At 43.9% G+C, this 21926-nt stretch overlaps 1 protein-coding gene across 4 annotated transcripts in view; it reads right to left on the reverse strand.

Moving 5' to 3' along the window:
• The window catches only part of XPO6 (exportin 6), a 114198-nt gene that overhangs the window by 10726 nt on the left and 81546 nt on the right, over positions 1 to 21926 (reverse strand). For all 4 annotated transcript variants that reach the window (XM_019012287.4, XM_019012288.4, XM_063700071.1 and 1 more), the window contains 5 exons: positions 17026 to 17185; positions 12975 to 13067; positions 8633 to 8777; positions 4229 to 4375; positions 3141 to 3330 (listed from right to left, as the gene is read on the reverse strand). In XM_019012287.4, coding sequence (XP_018867832.2) covers positions 3141 to 3330; positions 4229 to 4375; positions 8633 to 8777; positions 12975 to 13067; positions 17026 to 17185 — 735 coding nt within the window. The remainder of the gene's footprint in view (positions 1 to 3140; positions 3331 to 4228; positions 4376 to 8632; positions 8778 to 12974; positions 13068 to 17025; positions 17186 to 21926) is intronic.

The following is a 21926-nucleotide window of genomic DNA, read 5'->3' on the forward strand; positions in this document are numbered from 1 at the left end:
AGAGCTGGGCTGAGAGCTGCCTCCCACTTGGCAGCAGTCTCTGGGTCCCCCGAACCCCAGTGCTCAGCAGCCTCTGTGGGACTGCCGCAGCTTTGAGGAAGGGGTACGGCAGAAAGAAGACATGCTCAGGAGGCGGATGGAGGCAGGCCTGGCTCTGCTGCCCCTCATCTGAAAACGTGGATAGAGAGCATCGCCCCACTCACAGGGCTGAGGATGAAGGAAGACGCTTCTCGCCACAGGCCTGGTCCTGGTCCCCCAGTCACAGTGACACTGGAGAGTAAAGGAAAGGCTCACCCACACTGCTGAGCAGGGAGCCGTCCACAACTACAAGCACATGGACTTCTACTCAGCTAGGAAACTGCACTCAGGGCAGCCACTTCCTCAAGAACGCACAGGCAACAGGGGAAGCAGTTTAGAGCAAAAAACCAACAGTCAAGAGACCAAAATCTGACCTCTGGCATTTAAGGAAATTCAAACGAGGACAAAAGATGTATTTAAAAAAATATACAAGTCAAAAATTGAAAGCACCATAAGTATATAATAATAGGAGAATGGGGTGGGTAACTGTTATACTTCCATGAGACAGGACATTATAAAACCATTAAAACCTTTTTTCTTTTCTTTTTTTTTTTTTTTTTTGTTTTCAAGAAGAAAGAGGCAATGCAGCAAAGTGGTGCAGAACACAGGAGCTGGAGCCATTCAGACCCAAGTCCAACTCTTGACCTCGCCCACTTTCTCTACAGTCCTGAGCAATTACACCTGCCAAGCACCTTCCCAATGGACAGACTGGCAGGCCCTACTCCCAACAGGCATCCATACTGAGCATCACCAAGGATGGGACAAACAGAAGCAATGCAAGAGGAAATGCGAACACGAACATGCACCACTACACCACAACCTATGGAAACAATCAGGCAAAACAAGACTAGGAGACATATGACAAGAAAACAGGCCTGGACGCTTCAAAAATGCCAATGTCACAAAAGACAAAAACTGGGCATGCTCTTCTGGATCAAAGGAGACTAAAGAGATATAACAACCAAACACAATAAAACTATCCTAGATTACATCCTGGATTTTTTAAAAGCAAAAAAGAACAATTTGGTAACAACTGGGGAAAGTGTTAATGTGGCTACATTTTAAATAACATTATTGTACCAATGTTTAATATCTTGTTCTATATAGATACAAAGGTTAAGTAGTCAGAGATGAAGTGTCAATTATCTGCAACTTAAAACAGCTGGCTTTTAAGAAAAAGTGTGTTGCAGAAAAAAGCACAAATGTGGCAAAACATTCACAATTAGTGAATCTGGGTGAGAGAGATGCAGTTGTTCATTTTCTTATTCCTTTGGCTAGTCTGTAGGTTTGGAATTTTTTTTTCAAAGTATAAAGTTGAGATAAGAAAAATGAAACTTTCCAACCTTCATTTCAACACTGTGGAATGAGGATAAGACATACCTCACAGGGTTACAGGGTTACACAGGAAGTTACATGAAATAACGTATACAAAGTGCTCAACCCAGTGCCTGCACACAGTCAGCATACTGAAGACGTCATTCACATACTACACCGCAAACCCTTTCAGCACACAGTGGCATCACACTTCCCTGCCCTCTGAGTTAAGCCAAGGCCATGTAGCTGGCTCTGGCCAAGGAAATAAGAGGTGGAAGTAGTGTTAGTTTCAGGCAAGACCTTTAAGAACCACTACGCAATTCACCACAATCCCTTCCAGAGTGAACACACTGAAATGGAGCCTTCCACAGCCTGGGTCCCTTTGTGACCTCCCCACTCTGCTGACCCAAGCTGGACATATAGTACAAACAACATATCCTTTTTCTTCTTGTATTAAGCCACTACGCTTTTGGAGTTGTTTGTTACCACTGAGCATATCCTCACCCATGCAGACCAACATAACTCCCATGTAAGATAAAGTGCGGAAAGGAGACCATTACACGTGATAAAGCATGACTCCACAACAGCTGGATGCAAGCCCTGGGCAAGTTCCTTAATCTTCTAGACCTCAGCTTCCTCATGCTAATCATCAATCAAGATCCTAACAGTACCGAACTCATAAGGCTAATGTAAGAACTGAATGAATTACTGATTTTTTAAAAATACTTAGAACCAGGAAGAGACCAACACCAGACTTTGAAAGTTGATACTGGCATAGCCAGAGACTTGACGATGGATATAAAATCACCAAGGCAAGAGCCTAGTACACAGTATACCCTCAATATGTTAGCTACTCTCATCCAGCTATGTAACCATGAAGCATATTTTAAAATAGAAAAGGGAAAGTAAGAAAGAAGCATAGTTAAAATGGTTACTTTCTAAAATATTAAAACTGGTCAGATTTAGGAGTTACTTTTTCCTTCTTTCTATTATTCTATTTTAATGTATTTGTACAATGCACATATGTTAATCTTCCTAGTTATAAAAGTAGTGTTTTTTAAAGAGTATAGTATTTATTACTATTTCTGACATTTCACAAAGCATTTTTGCTGACATTCCATAAATGGCACCATCTAATAATGTTCTATTATTTTCTTTTTGTGAAAGGAGATCGTATTTTTAAAATATTTCGGTACTATTTGTTATTTCAAAGAGATATTTCCTTATTCATTTTTTTCCCTCTTTCTTTAATATAAACAAGCAAACTTCAAGTGCCATTTTTTAAGAAACTAAGCTCTTTCAAAACCACTGGAAGATCTGTATTTGGAAAAAGGTTGAAACCAATCTGGAAAAACAGTTCTTGAGCGCATTTTCCCAGCGTGTAGAGGTGAACTGCTTTGTTTGCCTACACAAGCATCTGAAATAGGTCAATAACCATCTTAAGATGTATTTTATAGACAGAAGGCACCATCACCAGTGTCTTCCATTTTTTCTTAGGGCTCCAGCATTTTTTACATTTTAAATAAGAGAAGGGACAGTTTGATTCTGCAAATAGGTCTGGCTGCTGTCTTAACTGAATTCCAAAGGTAGCAGGATCCCACCCCTGAGTGTGACTTCCTGCTCAGCCTCTGTGGAACTATGAACAAAAAAAATTTACCTCAGGAGCCTCCGGGGCAAATCTCATCTGCCACAAAGAACAATGCCTGCCTACCTCCTTCCCCAGCTGTCCTAGCCTAGGGGTCACTTACTGTCATCCAGTGGCATCTTTCTCTGTGGGGCAACAGCACTGGGCTTCAGGTTGCGATAGTCCCGGGAGAGTGCAGAGATGAGGCTGGCGTGGTTGATGGAGCGCACGGGCCACTGCTGCTCATTCTCTGGAAGGTTTGGCCACGGAAGCAGCAAGATGTTAGAGAGGGCTCGGCACACCAACACCTGGGCCTACAAGAGACCCCAAAGGCATCCATCAGAGGTCAGAGCCAAAGACCGTGGAGCGGCATGCCCAACACAGCCTTCAGCACCCGCTGGCTGCACACCTGGAACACTAGCCCCCAGGCTCGTTTCTTATAACCTGGGCAGGGCCTTTGGTCCAACTGGAAGGCAACTTAGGGAGGAAGATGAAATGAAGTAATAGCACCATGTCTAGGTCTAGCATAACCCAGAGCTTACCTCTCGTTTCCTCTCTAATCTGATACTTGAAGTATTAGAGAGGGGAAAAATCACACTGCAGACACTGAATCTCAGGCATTGTTCAGCTGGTGGCTTCTGAGTCCTCTGAGAAGCTACTTAGAGCAGGACTTGCAGGAGAATCCGTGACAATCCATGCCCCTAGCACCAGGTCACATCCTGTAATCACATCCTGGTGCCCTCTGGTACCCTCTTCAAACCTTCCTGCCCTCCCTCCTGTTAGGTGGTTTTTAAACTTCTAGCCTGAGCCTCCTTTGAGGATTCTAAGAAAATGCACTTGCCTGGCACTTCTCAGCCCCAAAGAACACACACAGAACAGTGACAACAAAAACCAGACTGCTTTGAATCAGAAAGAACGCAAAGAGAATTCTCACAACACTGGCCAAAATTACCAGGCTGCAAAGCAGCAAAACCTTTCTGCACACTGGGAGGTGCTTTTCCACGCCTGAATCAGCACACTGACTGCCTGCCTTAGAATGGGCACGATGAGAATCACTGAGTCTGTGTCAGTGCCACACAATAAGAAATCCGTCTATGCTGGTACAGCCTGTAAGCTCTGAGTACAAAATCAAAGGCCAGACTCTTCTTCCTCAGCTTCCTTGGGTCTCAGTCACACAGCCCTGGGGACCCCGGGGGAGCTCTGGGGCCTCACCTTATCGACAAGTCGCAGGGCAGAGGCATCAGTGATTCTGTTGAATACTTTCTGCACTGCAGGGATGCTGATCAGGAAGACGGGCCGCACGGTGGTGGCCAGTGAGACCAGTAAGTGGCACGCAGATAGCAGCAGCTTGTCTTGGACCTGCAGAGGGAAGAGGGCACGTCAGCTCACCACATCCCTGTAAGACTGGGATTCGAACTTTGCTGAGGCAGCCACAAGCTATGTGTCATTCTTGGTTTCCAAATTACACCACCTAGGCCCTATCTAGCTCAAGAATTTTTCCTATGATGACTACAAGAGAAGCCCATCTTCTCTGTCATGTCCACAGCTCCTGCCGCAGCCATTATCACCTCCTCCCGTTCCTCCTTCACAGTCACCAGCAGCCTTGAACTCAGGGACTTCTCAGCTCAGAGTCTGCAGTGGCTCCCTATCAGCTATTAAATTACACTCCCTGGCATGTCATCCAGGTCCTAGAATTCTTCACCTCACTAATTGCTCCAGCAGAGCCAAGATCTCCCCGAGCCCCCCACTCTTCTGTGCCTTAACACTCAGGCCAGTCTCTCCTACTGCTTTCCCTTCAGCATGCCTATCAAATACTTGGTTCAATTACCACTGTTGCTTTCAAATTAGCAAAGGAGAAAAACGTGTTACAGATGGGACCTAATGCTGGTAAGACTAAGATAAAAACAGCACACCAAAAAGTCAAGACAGGCAGAATTACTTCGGGAAAAAAATTACTATGATTTCCCAAAGTCACAAAATATTCCTAACCTTTAACCCTTACTCTAAGATTACCTATAACCACTTACTCTAAGAAGATTACCTAAAAGGGTAAAGCTACATTCATGAATGCGTGCATTTCAGAATTCTTTATAATAATTTTTTATTTTTTAAGGGAGGCAGCCTAGAAGTCCAGCAATGGCTATGAAAATAATGAAACATATTCCTGATGGGATAAGACTATTTTCAAAGTTATAATTATAAATACAACATAAATTTATGGAAAGCAACACATTGTTATTAAAACAATACACTGTTTAAAAATGTATAAAATGTTATGTATGACTAAAACTACAAAAAAAATTCAAAGAATAAACACATATATGCTCTAGTAATATAGCAGACTTGGAGGATAACATAATAGAATCTGTCCAGTTTTAACATGGATATAACCTTTGACTCAGTAATTCCACTTCCAGGAATCTATCCTACAGGCCCACTAGCATATGTAAGATGGACATAAAAGGAACTCATTTCTAGCAATAGGAAAATTATTATACATCCTCACAAAAAAAAAAAAAACACTGGACATTTTGAAAATCTGAAGTTGCTGTACATATGTAAAGGAAAACGAAGGCATACTGTTAGGCAAAAGCAGCTATATCTCCAGCTATCTACAAACTTAGTTATTACTTATTACATAAAAAGAGAAAAAAGTCTGGAAGGATATACAGGCACACCTCAGAGATACTGCAGGTTCAGCTCCAGACCACCACAATAAAGCAAATTATGCAATAATGCAAGGCACACTAATTTTTTTGTTTCCCAATGCATATAAGTTTTGTTTACACTATAGTCTATAAAGTGTGCAATAGCATTATGTCTAAGAAAACAATGTACATATCTTAGTTAAAAAGTAGTTTATTGCTAAAAATGCTAACAATCATCTGAGCCTTCAGAGCGGTAATCTTTTTGCTGGTGAAGGGTCTTCCTTGAAGGTGACTGCTGCTGACTGAACAGGGTGGTGGTTGCTCAAAGTTGGGGTGGCTGTGGCAATTACTTAAAATAAGACAACAATGAAGTTTGCTGCATCGATTGACTTCCTTTCATGAAATATTTCTCTGGAGCATGCAGTGCTGTTTCATAGCATTTTGCCCACAGTAGAACTTCTTTCAAAGTTGGAGTCAGTCCTCTCAAACCCTGCTGCTGCTTCATCAACTGAGTTTATGTGTTATTCTAATCCTCTGTTATTTCAACAATGTTCACAGCATCTTCACCAGTTGATTCCACCTCAAAAACCCACTTTCTTTGGTCATTTACAAGAAGCAAGTCCCCATCTGTTCAAGCTTGATCCTGAGATTGCAGCAATTCCATCCCATCTTCAGACTCCGCCTCTAGTTCTCCTGTTATTTCCACATCTGCAGTTACTTTCTCTACTGAAGTCCTGAACCCCTTAAAGTCATCCATGAGGCTGGGAACCAACTTCTTCCAAACTCCCATTAAGGCTGATATTTTGATCTGCTTCCGTGAATCATGAATGTCTTTAATGGCATCTAGAATGGTGAATCCTTCCCAGAAGGTTTTCAGTTTATTTGCCCAGATCCACTGGAGGAACCACCATCTATGGCAGCTATAGTCTTATGAAACGTATTTCTGAAACAATAAGACTTGAAAGCCAAAATTACCCCTTGACCCATGGGCTACAGAACTACAGAATGGATGCTGTGTGAGCAGCCATGGAAACTATGGAAACTAATATCTTTGAACATCTCCATCTGAGTCCTTAGGTAACCAGGTGCATTGCCAATCAGCAGATTTTGAAAGGAATCTTTTTCTCTGAGCAGGTCTCCATAATGAGCTTAAAATATTCAGTAAACCATGATGTAAACAGATGTGCTGTCATTCAGGCTTTGTTGTTCCATTTATAGAGACAGGCAAAGTAGATTCAGCATAATTCCTAAGGGTCCTAGGATTTTCAGAATGATACATGAGCACTGGCTTCAACCTGAAGTCTCCAGTTGCAGTTGCCCCCTGACAAGAGAGTTGGCCTGTCCTCTGAAGCCAGGCACTGACTCCTCCTCTCTAGCTATCCAAGTCCCAGATGGCACCTTCTTCCAGTATAAAGCTGTCTCATCTACACAGAAAATCTGTTGTTTAGTATGGCCACCTTCAGCAGTGATCTAGAACTTCTGGAGAACTTGCTGCAGCTTCTCCATCAGCACTTGCTGCTTCATCCTGGAGATGGCTTCTTTCCTTAAACCTCATGAACCAACCTGTGTTAGCTTCCAACTTTTCTTCTGTAGCTTCCTCACCTCTCTCAGCCTTCACAGAATTGAAGGGCCTGATCTGGATTTGGCTTTGGCTTAAGGGAATGTTGTGGCTAGCTTGGTCTATCCAAACCACTGAAACTTTCCTCATATCAACAAGGCTGTTCTACTTTCTCATCACTCATGTGTTCACTGAAGCAGAAATTTTAATCTCCTCCAAGAACTTTTCCTTTGCATTCACAACTTGGCTGTTTGGCTCAAGAGCCTTTGGCCAGGCCAGGCGCGGTGGCTCACGCCCGTAATCCCAGCACTTCGGGAGGCCAAGGTGGGCGGATCATGAGGTCAGGAGATCAAGACCATCCTGGCTAACATGGTGAAACCCCGTCTCTACAAAAAATACAAAAAAATTAGCCAGGCAAGGCGGCAGGCGCCAGTAGTCCCAGCTACTCAAGAGGCTGAGGCAGGAGAACGGCGTGAACCCGGGAGACGGAGCTTGCAGTGAGCCAAGATCACGCCACTGCACTCCAGCCCGGGCGACAGAGCGAGACTCCATCTCAACAACAACAAAAACGACAAAAAAAAAAAAAAAGAGCCTTTGGCCTATCCTGGCTTTTGATATGCCTTCCTCACTAAGCTTAATCATTTCTAGATTTTTATTTAAAGTAAGAGACATGTGACTCTCCCTTTCACTCGAACACGTAAAGGTCATTGTAGGGTTATTAAATAGCTCAGGGAATAGGGAGGCCTAAAGACAGGAAGATGGGGAAGCCTCCAATCAGTGGAGCAGTCAGAACACACACATTTATCAATCAAGTTTGCAGTCTTTGGTTTGTGGCACTCCAAAATAATTACAATAGTAACATTAAAGATCACTGATCACAAATCGCTGTAAGATATAGTAACAAAAAAGTCTGAAATATTCTAACAATTACCAAAATGTAACACATGGAAGCACCAAATACTGTCAAAAAAATGGTGCTGACAGATTTGCTTGATGCAGGGTTGCCATAAGCCTTCAACTTGTAAAAAACACAGTCTCTGTGAAGCGCAATAAAGGGAAGTGCAATAAAATGAGGTATGCCTGCACAACCACTGCCCAACTGTGCTTACCGCGGGAAGGAAAATGTTTCAGAGGTATCACAACTTTTTAGTCTGGAAATCTGAATGATATTTTACTTTTTCACAGTGAGCATGTATTCATGTGGAACTCAGATAACTAAAAAAGTAACGTTGTATTTGAATGCATGTAGGCTACAACTAAAAAGGAACATGAAATAAAACAGGTGTATAACAGCAGAAAGATTTATGGGTCTAACTCTGTGTCCTATTTAGATTTTCTAGTAAATGGGTATAGGAACAGAAGGAGAGACAGAGAGTTAGATAAAAGGTGTAGGCTTTGCTGTTTCGAGACCTTGGTGCTGATTAGAGGTGTGATTGCATCCATGGTAGTAGAGATGAGTGTCACGAACTGCTGCGTGTTCTGCCGGTGAACTTCACTGCAATACTGTGCTAACCAGTGAGAGTAAGCCTGCAGCGCAGCCAGGGACTGAGCATGCCTGCAGAAAGAAAAGAAGATGTGATTTTAAAGGTTAAGGTGAAAATATATTAGCGTTCAACTCATTTTCATAGGAGGTAAGAATTGCATCCACTGCATTTGCTATTCTAAGACATGGGCAACAGCATAGAAATCATTTACCGGTTCACATAGAACCTAAAAACTAAGATATTCATCATCTAAACATTGCCACTGCTGACTAGAGCACAGAAGGCAGTTAGTCAATGTCTACTGAATCTTATTCAATCTTTCTGTGACACATGCTCACCTAAGAGAAAGGTAAATTATAAAAGCAAAATCAAAGAACTTAAGTGATCATGTGTTGACTTCAGAACTAGTACAAATTTAACATTCCTAGCTGCAGACTAAAGCGTAGACAACTACCAGGTGTAACAGCTTTATAAACAGAGCTTTGATGTCGGATTTTGGAGTTTAAGCTTCCACTGCACCACACATTCCACCTGGCTAGGGAATAACTGAGGCGGCAAAGACTATGTTTGGTTTCAGCAAAGGCTGTACTGACTGCATCGTACATGCAAGAAAATATACATCAAAAAAGTACGCAATTCATCAAATATAATAATCAATCTTAAACAAGGAGAGACAGTTGTCTCAGAACTTCAAAACACCAGGCCTTCCAACATACCTAAATGTAATTACCTTTCGGTAATAACTAGTAAGTTGTAAAGTGATACTACTATGAGGTGACACAAAGACAGTGTTCCTCATGGTTTGGGCATTTATTAACGACTCCTGCCTAAATCAGTATTACATTGGTGGTTGTGAATTGGTAATTTTTCTATCTTTCCTTTTCTCCTCATTAGTTGGCAGTCTTCTCTAAAAGGAGGCTTTCCCTCCTCTCATCCTTATTTTGTTAATCACTTTGGGTTTTTGTTTATCTGTTTGTTTACTTGAGACAGGGTCATATTCTGTTGCTCAGGCTGGCATGCAGGGGCACGATCACGGCTCACTGCAGCCTCAACCTTCTGGGCTCAAGTGATTCTCCTGCTTCAGCCTCCCAAGTAGCTGGGACTACAGGTCCACGCCACCATGCCAGGCTAATTGTCGTATTTTTTGTAGAGATGGGGTCTATGTTGGCCAGGCTGGTCTCAAACTCCTGACTTCAAGCGATCCTTCTGCCTTGACCTCCCAAAGGGCTGGGATTGCAGGTGTGAGGCACTGCCCCCGGCCTAGCCTGTTAATCACTTTGAATGAGTAGATTATTTTCATTCAAACTGGTATAATTCATTATTGTCCTTATTCTTTCTTGATGACTGAACTGTCAAGTTTGACCACGAAGAACCCTTTCAAGCTGGGTCCTGCATCCTCTTCACATGTTCCCAACAGTCACTGAGCACTTCCTTACTTGCTGACTTGGCAAGATTGTCCAACGTCACCCCCCCAGACTTGAGCTTTTTTCTCCAAGGTGCTCTGGAGAATGGATTTGAGAAACCAAGACCTGGGGAAAAGGGATAGGATTGCTACTGGAGTGTCACTGTTTCTAGGAGCTTTCAGCAGACAGAATTAGGATATAGGCAGATATCACTTTATTTACTTATTTATGTTGCTGAAACAGGGTCTCGCTCTGTTGCCCAGGCAGGAGTGCAGTGGCACAATCATAGCTCACTGCAGCCTCCAACTCCTGGGCTCAAGCAATTCTCCTGGCTTGCAATTCTAAGTGGCTGGGGCCACAGGCATGCACCACTATGTCCGGCTATTTTTTTTTTTTTTTGGTAGGGACAGAGTCTCACTATGTTGCCCAGGCTCCTCTCAAACTCCTGGGCTCAAGCGATCTTCCCACCTCAACCTCCCAAAGTGCTGGGATTACAAACACGAGCCAGTGTGTCCAGCCTAGACACCATTTTAAAAGCAAACTCAGCATCAACAATTACAGGGAAATTTGATATTAAGAGCCTTCTGACATGATGCAAGAGGAAAGGCACATCATTGCCTATGTAGTAACCTTGCTAAAAATGTTTAAACTGAATCTAATACAATGGAAATAATTAGACAAATCCAGATTGTAGGACATGCTTTTAAAAAAATTAAGATCTGGATCTGCAAAAGGTCCTCAGTCACTCTCACACACACACGCACATGCAGACATACAAACACAATTGGGTGAACTGTTCTAGACTATAGGAAATACATTTAATGTGTGGCTCATGATTAGTTAGACCTTGGATCCAAGAAAAAAAAAAAGATACAAAAACATTCCTGGGACAACTGAAGAAATTTTAATATGGACTACATGTGAGATGACATTATTGTATGTATTAAATTATGTGAGGGTTGATAATGATATCATAGTTAAAGAGCTGAATGAACTTATTTCTAGGATACACACACTGAAGGATTTACGGGTGAAGTGACATGTTGTCTGTAATTTATTTTCTTTCTTTTCTTTTTTGAGACAGGGTCTCACTCTGTCACCCAGGCTGGAGAGCAGTGGTGTGATCTCAGCCTCCCGGGTTCAAGCGACTCTCCCAGCTCAGCCTCCCGAGTAGTTGGGACTACAGGTGCAAGTGCCACCACACCCGGCTAATTTTTATATTTTTTGGTAGAGACAGGGTTTCACCACATTGGTCAGGCTGGACTTGAACTCCTGACCTCAAGTGATCCGCCTGCCTCGGCCTCCCAAAATGCTGGGATTACAGGTATGAATCATCACGTTCAGCCATGCAGTTTATTTTCAAATGGCTCAGCAAAATAATAATAATAATAATAATAATCATGTATTGTGTGCAGAGAGGGCACAAGAAACAAAAGCCAATTTGTAATTGGTTACTCTAGGCTAAGGGTCCATGGGTGCTTATTCGCCTGTTTTTCCCATTTTCTATAGGTTTGAACTTTTTCAAAATTAGCAGTTGGGTAAGAAAATGTGCTAGTACTTTAAAGTAAGCAAATATAGTTACTGAAAGTTTGAAATTCATAGCGACCACACAGTTATTTTGTATTTTACATTTAAAATTTTATTTTATATTTAGAATCACATTACCGTTTAAGTTCTAAATACCAAAATAAGGAGAAAGGACATCAAAGTCAGCCTTAGGAGTAAGAATTTCAGTCAATCTAGCACATCTGTAGAGCTCCTCAAGGCTGAAAGGAGGGGCTCTGAAACTCCCAAAATGTGTACAAGTTGTTGTATTTATAAGGAAACTGGCATCTTTCTTGGGAGATGCTTTACAACTTTCTCTAAATTCTCAAAAGGGAAAGCAATATATTTTTTAAAAGTTTAAAACCACCATAGTAAGTAAGATTCTCTTTCCATCGTTTATCTAATCTGCAGCTCAAGAATGCTCTACAGCAGGAGTCGGCAGACCTTTTCTGTAAAAACCCGAGTGTATATATTTTCAGATTTGCAGGGCGTACATACACACTGTCACAGCTACTCTACTCTGCTGCTATAGTGCAAAACCACTCCCAGACCGTATGTAAATCAATGTAGCTGTGTTTCAATAAAACTTTATTTACAAAAGCAGTCAGTAAGCCAGATTTGGCAAAGGCCATAGTTTGCCAACCCCCTGCTCTCATCTAAAGCAAGTCTTCTGGGCAGTGAAATCTCTGGGATACTGCCCATCTCCTGTCCCTGTCCTTCCATATGTCACTTTCCTAACAGCATCCCATGTTATCTGTAGAGTTTCTGTAGGTAGAGAGTGTGGTCTCTAGATGTCCTGCTTCAAAATAACCTGGGGTTCTTGTTTAATATGCAAATACCCAAGCCTTATGGCCTTATGCCATTCTGCTAAAATCAGAATCTCTGAGAAACGTGTTCCCCAAGCATTCTTCTGCATCCTACAGTATCCTACAGTTTTAGTCAATGATCTACAGGAAAGACTGATGGCATCTGAGGGGTTTCCCATTAGTCCCAACACACCTATCCAGTCTCTTCTTGCACTACATGGAGTAGCCACCTCCTGCCTGTGTGACTGTCTCAGCCTGTACTGTTCTTTCCTCCTGAAATGCCTACTCCATAGAATCTCCATCCCAGCTCTCACTTACCTAATTCCACTTTCTCCAACCACCTCTGCCCCAGACATATAGTCAAAAAAATCTCTCTCTCTTTCTAGGTTTGCAGTTTAAGAGTTTTTCCCTGATTCATGGCAGCCACTACTGTTCCTTTTTCTCAATCAAATTATTTGGAGATTGGGGGCAAGGTCTTTCCTAAAAATGCACAAACATCAAACTCTAGACTTACACATCAATGAGGTCAGGTTTCAATACTGATGGCACAGCAGTTTCAATGTTGTACAATTTTATCTGAGATCCGTACAGAGTGACTTTGACCAACCTGTTGGCAAAGAGGCAGGTAAACAAGAACATTCAGCTTATGAACTAAGACAGACAAAACAGACAAGGCTGGTACCAACAAAGAGCGTAAGGGCAGACTTTTTCCATATACAAAAAAGAATCAAGACCAGACTTTCAATTTTATGCCAAGGAAATAATCTGAGAATATGCGTAAAGATTTATATACAAGCATAATAACTAAAGCCTTATTGAAGGTGTCAAAAACTTTGAAAACAATATAAATATCCAACCCAGAGGAGGTAATACAATGCAATATATACAATAAAAACCATGCTTAAAGGCATATTTAATGATAAATATTCAGGATGTTTTAAACATGACATGGCTGTACTAAATATACATACAGAATACATCATGAATGTTCATCTATTAACAGAAGACAGGCGGGAAGAAGTGTCACCAAAATATGCTTATTGGTACCACTTGTTTTAGGGGGAGGATAGAGTGGGTAGATTATGGATGTTTTTTTCCCTCTATTTTTCTGCATTTCCAAATTATCTACAATTAATATATAATGTTTTATAAATGAGGAGAATAAAAAATAGTTCTTAAAAAGCATGCAGAATGTGGTTGCTCATGCCTGTAATCCCAGCACTTTGGGAGGCCAAGGTGGGAGGATCACTTGAGTCCAGGAGTTCAAGACCAGCCTGGACAACAAAGTAGGACCCTGTCTTTTAAAATTTTATCCAGATGTGGTGGCATATGCCTGTAGTCTCAGCTACTTGGGAGAGGCTAAGTAGGGAGGACTGCTTGAGCCCAGGAGGTTGAGGATGGACTAAGCCAGGATCATGCCATTGCACTCCAGCCTGGGTAACAGAACAAGACCAAAATCCTGTTTGTTTGTTTTGTTTTGTTTAAAAAAAAAAACAAAAAACTGCTTTTTTGGCAGTTTATCAAACTAGGATGACATGGGCTTTTCTATAAAATTTGATAATGATAAAACCATCTTAGCTTTTATTTAAAATCATTTTTAAAAGGAAACGTTTCAGATGGGTTGATACATAATAAAGAAAATACAGCAAACTGTCCACCATAGAATCTATGTGGTGGGTATACGTGTATTCCCTGTACAATTCTTTCAACTTTTCTTCAAATTTGAAAATGTTTGATAAAACTTTGGAGGAGGCAGATGAAAGGAGCAAATGTTTCTAGAATAGGTGGAGGTGTTTTATGTTCAAGTACAATTCTTTCAGCTGTTGAGCAAGTTGTCTTTCAGCAAGCTGTTGAGCCCACTGGTTGTTCAAGGGCTCACTGGATACTGACGAGCATTAAACACAATAACTAACAGCTCTATCTAGTAGGAAATGGGAAATGCCTCTTTCATTACAGACAGGACAACATTCCTTTCTCTCCCCTTTTTTTTGAGAAAGGGTCTTGCTCTGTCAACCAGGCCGGAGGATTGTAGTGATCTTGGCTCACTGCAGCCTAGACTTCCGGGGCTCAAGTGATCCTCCCGCCTCAGCGCCCCCTCCCATAGCGGGGACTACAGGCGCATGCCACCACACCCAGCTAAATTTTTTTGTCTTTTTAGTAGAGACAGGTTTCGTCATGTTGTCCAGGTTGGTCTTGAACTCCTGGACTCAAGCGATCTGCTCACCTCAGCCTCCCAAAGTGCTGGGATTACAGGTGAGCCACCACGCCTGGAGTTGAAAGACATTCCTTTCTGAGTGAAGGGGAAAAAACCCAAGACCTGGCTAGTTTCTCTCTGCCTACTCTGCGTGGAAACCTGGAAATGGATGCCAGGGAAGGCAGTGTTTGTCTTTGTCCCAGCGTAACAATCAACTAAGGAACTTGTTACAAATACAAACTTGTATTTGTATTTCTGATTGCTGGGGAGCAATGAGAAAGCAATCAAAAAGGAGCACTTCCGGTCAGTCAAGAAAGTGAGGGCAAAAGAACTAAGGTTCCCAAAGTCCCACGAAGTCCTCGTGATCAGAACAGTTATTATCAGAAAACAATATACCAATATGCACCTGGTGTTTAAATCCTGTTCTACACTAAAAATGCATTTCCAAACATCTTTTAATGTGTCTGTGTTTAGCAGTTCTAATATTAGCTTTGTTTTATGTAACCAATAAATGAAAACACTGCTAATCATACTGGCTATTAAGGTCATGTAGTCATAACAAGAGCCTTCTCTCACATTTTATTCAAAATGAAGACAAAATATTAATAACAAGTATGTTTAAGCACTGGGCTTGGAAATCTAAGCAGTGCAGAAAGATAGGGACCTATCAAATGATTCAGGATCTTTGAGACATCATCTCACTACAAAGTTGAGATGACTGACAGATATACCTTTTTTTTTTTTTTTTTTTTTTTTTGAGACGGAGTTTCACTCTTGTTGCCCAGGCTGGAGTGCACTGGCGTGATCTCAGCTCACTGCAACCTCCGCCTCCCGGGTTCAAGCGATTCTCCTGTCTCAGCCTCCTGAGTATCTGGGATTACAGGCGCATGCCCCCACGCCCGGCTAATTTTTGTATTTTTAGTAGAGATGGGGTTTCATCATATTGGTTAGGCTGGTCTTGAACTCCTGACCTCAGGTGATCTGCCCGCCTCAGCCTCCCAAAGTGTTGGGATTACGGGCGTGAGCCACTGCGCCCCGCCAACTGAACAGATAAGATATATCTATATTGCTTAACAGAGTAAGTTCAAATAATGGACTTATCTTTGGATTTCAGACAGAAAAACATGTCTTATCCCTGCTAAACCTCAGTGCAAATGGGCCCAGTACAAGAAGAGGAGGAGGAACGGACTGGCAATACAAACGCTACGGTTTGGAAAGAGCACAACATGTGGACCCAGGAAACTGTTAAAATCCACTCTCCCTCTCAAAGACTGTGTGAACCGAGGCAAGACACTCACATCACTGAGCCACAATGTACTTACTCAACAATAAAACGGCAATGCCTGTCTCTCAAAGTACAGAACAAAATGAAAGACCATGTGCAAAAACACAGAAAATGTCCTACTACTGTGTGCTGTTTTTATTATTAATACGAATCTGGCTTTTAAGGGATTTAAGCCCCTTGGCTATCTTTGCTTTTCAGCTAAGATGTGGCAGTGAAGTCTGGCATGCATGCACCCAGGCTCCTGAGGCTCACTTCCCCTCTGCACGTCACCAGTGATGCGGCTGCTGGGCCAGTCGAAGCATCAGGTGTCTTGGCTTTGGGCTGGATCCACATCTACTCAGTTTTGATCTAACCAATTCAACAGCTGCCTTGAAATGATCTAAATGTCCTGTCACTTACATCTTGGGTTTTTCGAGGGGAGAAAGGGAGGAGGGACTGCTGACTGAGTAGAATCAAGTGTTCCTCAACAAGTGCATCTGTAAACCTGGTGTGAGACCCAAGAGGAAGGAGAAGAAAAGGAGCCCAGTGGTGAAAGGCTAGGAACCACCTTTCGGGCCAGGCGTGGAGGCTACCCAGCTTTCACTCCCGAGGCCCTAATGGGACTGGAAACAACACAAAAAGCACCCTGTGCATCTAGCTGCCTACTTGGACAGTGGAGTTGACTCCTTATCAGTAGGGCTTTCTTAATATCTCTTTATCCTATGAGGAAAGACATGAAGACTGACCTCTCCTGGTTTCTCCTGGGTCTACAACTGTATTTACATTTATACACAAGATCTTCAAAGAAACAATACCTTAAATAGCTTATCAGGCGTTTTGTTATGTGCTAGGCACAGTGCTAAGTGCTTTATCTCATTTAATTCTCACACTAAACCTACAGGAAACAACATCTACTTCATATTGTAAATGAGGGACCTGAAGTTCAGAGAGGTTAAGTAATTTGTTCCATATCAGCTTGTATGTGGCAGAGCCTAGATTTACCCGGGGCCAGAGCAGAAGCTATTTGGCAATATGCCGCCCCTCACACAAGAAGGTAAAGCTGAACTCTGAAGAAGGAACAGCTCCATAAGGTAACTGCCAGCCTACCTTTCCACGACTGTGAGGGCATCATTGAACCGTGCAGCAAACACATCCCCGATAAAGTACTCGGCCAGGCGGCCCACGGCCTGCAGCAGGGAGCTCAAGTCTCTCAGGGAGCAGTGCAGCCGCCGGCAGTCGTTCTCCGCCGTGATGTTCAACCTGTGTCCTGGAACACAACACGCCAGACAGTTTTTCACAGGAAGACCACGCTTTAGACATTACAGATAACAGCTCGTCCAGCAAGCCACACACAGCAAAACCAGCAGCAAAACCAATTCGCGAAACAAAGCAACCCACGGGCTGCTTCCCAGTACTCAGCAGGGAAACTGGGCCCGGTATCCACCTAACACTACACGTTTGTGCTCCAGAGTCCAGGGACAGAGACAGAGTTGTGGGAAGGGGCAGACAGCCTGGAGTGTGCTAACGTGGAGGGAGCCCCTGATCTGATTCCTTTTGACCCTGTAAGGTCCTGACACCATCACTGTTACATACAACGAGGCACACCCAGGGAGGCCCAGGCACTTGCCAAGCACGTGTCACATTTCCGGGGCAAGGCTGGTGTTCTACGCTGAGTCTATGTGACTCCAAATCTGGTTCCTTTAGGATAGGGCCCTATCTCAGAATGAAATTTCCATGGACCAACAGTTAGGACCCGCCCCTGCTGAGAGGAGAGGTACACTCAGCACTCCACCCCTGAAGGCTGGGAGGTGACACAGTATGAAATAAAGAGTATGGGACTTGGATTCCGAAGACACAGATTCCCCGCCACTTCTGGGCTCAGTGCCTCATACAACCCTCCTAAGCCTGAGTATCACTATTACAAGGGCCATGTTAAAATATATAACCCTCTAAGCTACAGAACATTGTTCAGTATTTCTAATTATTATAAATAACAAAGAACTAGTGACTTACTAAGGTCTGAAATTTCCTTACTTTTCAACACAACTTCTTCAAACTGAACAAGGAGGATGCTAAGATGAAGGACAAAACATCCTCCCTTGATTCGGTCACTTCCTTGGTTTTTGGATCCCTCTCTTCACAAATGTCCACAAAAGATAGTAAGAATTTTCAGAGACCTGCAGGAACAGAGACCTGCAGGTCTGATTCAAGTCCTTCTCACTGACACAGCAGGAATGAGGGTGGGGTGGTAACACCACTAGGGCACCGTAACTAGGGCACCTACGATCCCAGAACTCCCCGGGTACTTTCCACACCTGCTCCCTCCCACTACTTCAGTTCTCTCCTGTCTCTTAGGAGGCGAGACTCACACTGGTCATCACCAACCCTCCTCCTCACACTGGTCACCACCAACCCTCCTCCCGCTGTGCTCCAAAATCAGCTTCCCAGAGCCCAGACTAAGCTTGCAGCTCCCCTGAAGCAGGTGCTGAAGCCTCTGGAGGCTCTCTCCTGCTAAAAGGGGAGAGCCTAGACTCTCCAGTATCAACTCAGGTCTCTCGTGGCCTCGCCACCTTCTACTATGCCACTATGTCATCCAGATCCACTGGTAATTCCCCAGAGCCTCGTGTCTCTGTGCCTCTGCCTAGACTGCTGATCATGTCATCCTCTGCCCACCCAAGCTTTGCAAGCTCCTACATAGCCTCCAGCCTCTCAGGGGCATCCTGTCTCTGTGGGGCCTCCCCACTCCTGCCTTCCTCCTTGGCACCCATGCCCATAAGGAGATAAACCGATGATTTACAAGTCCATCTCCTTACTGACCACAAAATCCCTCGTGGTGAGCAGCTATGTCCAGCAGCCAGCACAGCAGCTGGTACAGAGTGAGTGACCGTAAATGTATGAATGATTTAGATGCAACAGAACAGACGGCAAACTAGAGCAGGACAGGGAGTCCCAGGCAGCTTCCTTCCTCACCCTGTCCCTGGGAATACTGGCATGTATTACTGACAGTAAACACGGATGGGTGGCACCTGCAGAAAGGAAGGGTGGACACCTACAAAGCACGTGGCAACCGAAGTAGCAGGCTGAATGCCTCGATCCGCCACCAACGTCAAGGGATGAGGCTCGCAACAGTGCCTGCGACAGCCCCCAAAGGAAGACACGAGGCTGGAAGAGGGGACAGAGGGCCACATCTTAAGGAGCAGGAGAACGAAAGAAGAGGTAACTCATGGAAGGACCTCAGACAGAGAGGGCCAGTGACAAAGGCTGGTTTTGACCTGTCCCAAATCACCTGCTCCTGCCTCCTCCACTCCACAAGGACAGCAGTGCCCTGGCGCAGAAACAAGATGGCAGCCCTGAAGAGGCTGTGGGTGCAGCTAATGAGTAAGCCAGCTCCTCCAACCACAGCAACAGAATGACCATCCCACCCAGCCAGACGAACTCACGGAACCAATGAACTGAGAGGGATTTTCATCACACTGGTTGTACGAAAGGGAACACAGACTTCATGGGCTACAAAAAGAGACAGCCCCAATCTCTCAGTTAACTGAAGTGCCAAAATCATACACCCTCTGAATGTCAATGGGATTTTCAAGATTATATCTATGCAACCAACTCCCAGGGTTGACTTCTAAAACCTGCTCCTCCTCTGCACACCAACCAGACCTCAGGGCTCTGTGGGAATAAACTCTAATGAAAAATACACCCTGACACTGGGTATGGCATAGTACAGGCCCAAAAAGAGGGGAGGCCAGCTTTTCTTTCTCAGAGCAACACTGGGGGTCACTGAGTCCGCTTCAGCAGCCCCTGGCACTCTCCACATGCTCAACCTTCATTTCGCACCTCCACCTCCCCCCAGGCTCTACCCTGACCACCAGTTTCCAACTTCTCTATAGTATCCAATTCCTTCAACTAGGTACCCGCTGAATACCTGAGAACAAGCTTCTTAAGTATTTTAAGTGTACAAGGGGAACACTGTATTTGTTTTAAAAACCAAACCAAAACACTACCCTAAATCAAGTTTCCATTTGAGTATGGTCCTTAATAGACAATTACTAGAGAGCTTAAAAGTCGCCCTGACCAAGCCGTCCCCTCTGCCCAGCACTTCCCCTGCACACCCGGCCCTTCAGCCTCTTCCTGGACCTCGGCTGAATGCTAGGGAGCTCAAGGGAGCCCTTCCATCTCTGGACAACTTGGTCACAAACACGGGTAAAGTAAATCTCCCTGTGATTGCTCATCACCCCTGGCCCACTCCTTGAGGGCAGAACACAGAACAAGCCAAAGCCTGCTGACAGCATGATAGCCCTGGGGATGTAACCCCTCATTACCCTCCTGAGAATCCTTGCCATCCTGATCCCTCCCCTCTGAACTTGTCCTATTTTGTCTAGCAAAGAGCAGTACCTAGGATGACAACTATGGGTACCTAGCATCCAGTACCCAGGATGGAAAACAGCTTGGAAGTGCTGGGTGTGTGTTTTAAACTGTGAGTTTGAACAATATGAAACTGTTGACACTTGATCACTTCTGACCCAACAAAACTGCAATTCCATACAGTTCCACTTCACACATATGTGCATCTAAGATCCATGTTCATCAAAAGTACAGCTGGTTCTTTCCTGTTCTATCTGCAAGGCAGACAATCGCATGGGCAATAAATACCCCAAATCAAATTCTCTACCCTTGACACCCCCCCCTTCAGCCTAGAAACCTAATTTCACCACCACAGAAGTCACGCAGGGCATCAAGTAAACTTGAGGGGATAGGCCAGTGTCCCACTGTGAAAAGCTGTTCAGATCCACCCACAATTTCTTCTGTCTGGTCAAGGCTTAGATTTCCCCCCAAAAGCACAGGACATCTGCAAGGTAGAACCTTCAGATGAGAATAATGCTGAAAGGTTTGGAGGCACAAAACATCATGGCCACACGAAAGTCCTGTCTTCCACAAACCAAGTCATTCTAAAGCTGTCTAGGTATGACCTAAGCCACATCCAAAGAACAGCTCCTTGGCAATTCACTGCCCTAGGGGGAAAAAAGTCTTAAACATAATTTAGTCTTCTCTTTTTGAGGAGTTGAGGGAGGTCTAAAAATTAGCATTCAGGCATTTCCCTCTGAGAGAACAAATCATAATCATAAATCATAAACGGGCCCAAGCAGAACAAACAATTTAAGTCTAAAAATCTTATATAAAATGTTGTAGGCAAAATAATCCCTTAGACAGGAAAGTTTGCATGGGTAACCAGAAAAGTTAAAGGGTTACTTAGAGGAGAAATACTGTCTCAATGAAGGAAGATGTCAATGAGGGGTGGCAGAAGTCAAATACAGAATGGAGGCTTTGGGGTCACATACGGACGTCAATGCTGTGCAAGGGGAACACCACCAATGAGGGTTTCTTAACCCACATAAGGTAGAAAAGACAGAGGGAGCAAAGGATGACCTGCCAGGAGCCAGAGCAGCACAGAGCAACCAACGCGGCCCAGCAAGACAAGCTGTGCCTTGGTCTTGACAGGGAAGTGGAGGCAGGCTCAGCAGCAGGAAGGGAAACAGTGAGAAGCACAAGATCTTCTGAATCCAACTGCTCTGACAAAAGCAAAAGTGGGAGCCTTCCAGGCTGGGTAACCACACTGCAGGCCTCACTGCTGGCCAAAATGTGCATCCCATTGTCATACACGGTCACAGCACCAGGAGTAGACAAGAATAGCGGCTGGCGCCCATTTACACAGGCTCCAGAGGAGACCCAAGAACTAAAGGCTGGGCTAGAAAGTAAATGCAAATGAAGGAAGGCCCAGAGCCTATCAGGGATGAGAGGGCACAGTTTCTGCTGAGGGTCATGAGGCTGACTGACTGGTGTGGCATGGAGGTTATTTGAGGGGGTAAATGGCTATGGGAACCAGGGGAAAAAATGTACTCAGAGTTTCCATTTGTTAATAGCCTTTGCACTGGAAACTTGGCTTCTGAGCCACCAAAAATTGGGGAATGCTTTGTCATGGATGAGAGAGCTCGTTTTAAAACAGGAAA

The sequence above is a fragment of the Gorilla gorilla genome, chromosome 18, assembly GCF_029281585.2.
Source record: "Gorilla gorilla gorilla isolate KB3781 chromosome 18, NHGRI_mGorGor1-v2.1_pri, whole genome shotgun sequence".
In the NCBI taxonomy this organism is placed as follows: domain Eukaryota; kingdom Metazoa; phylum Chordata; class Mammalia; order Primates; family Hominidae; genus Gorilla; species Gorilla gorilla.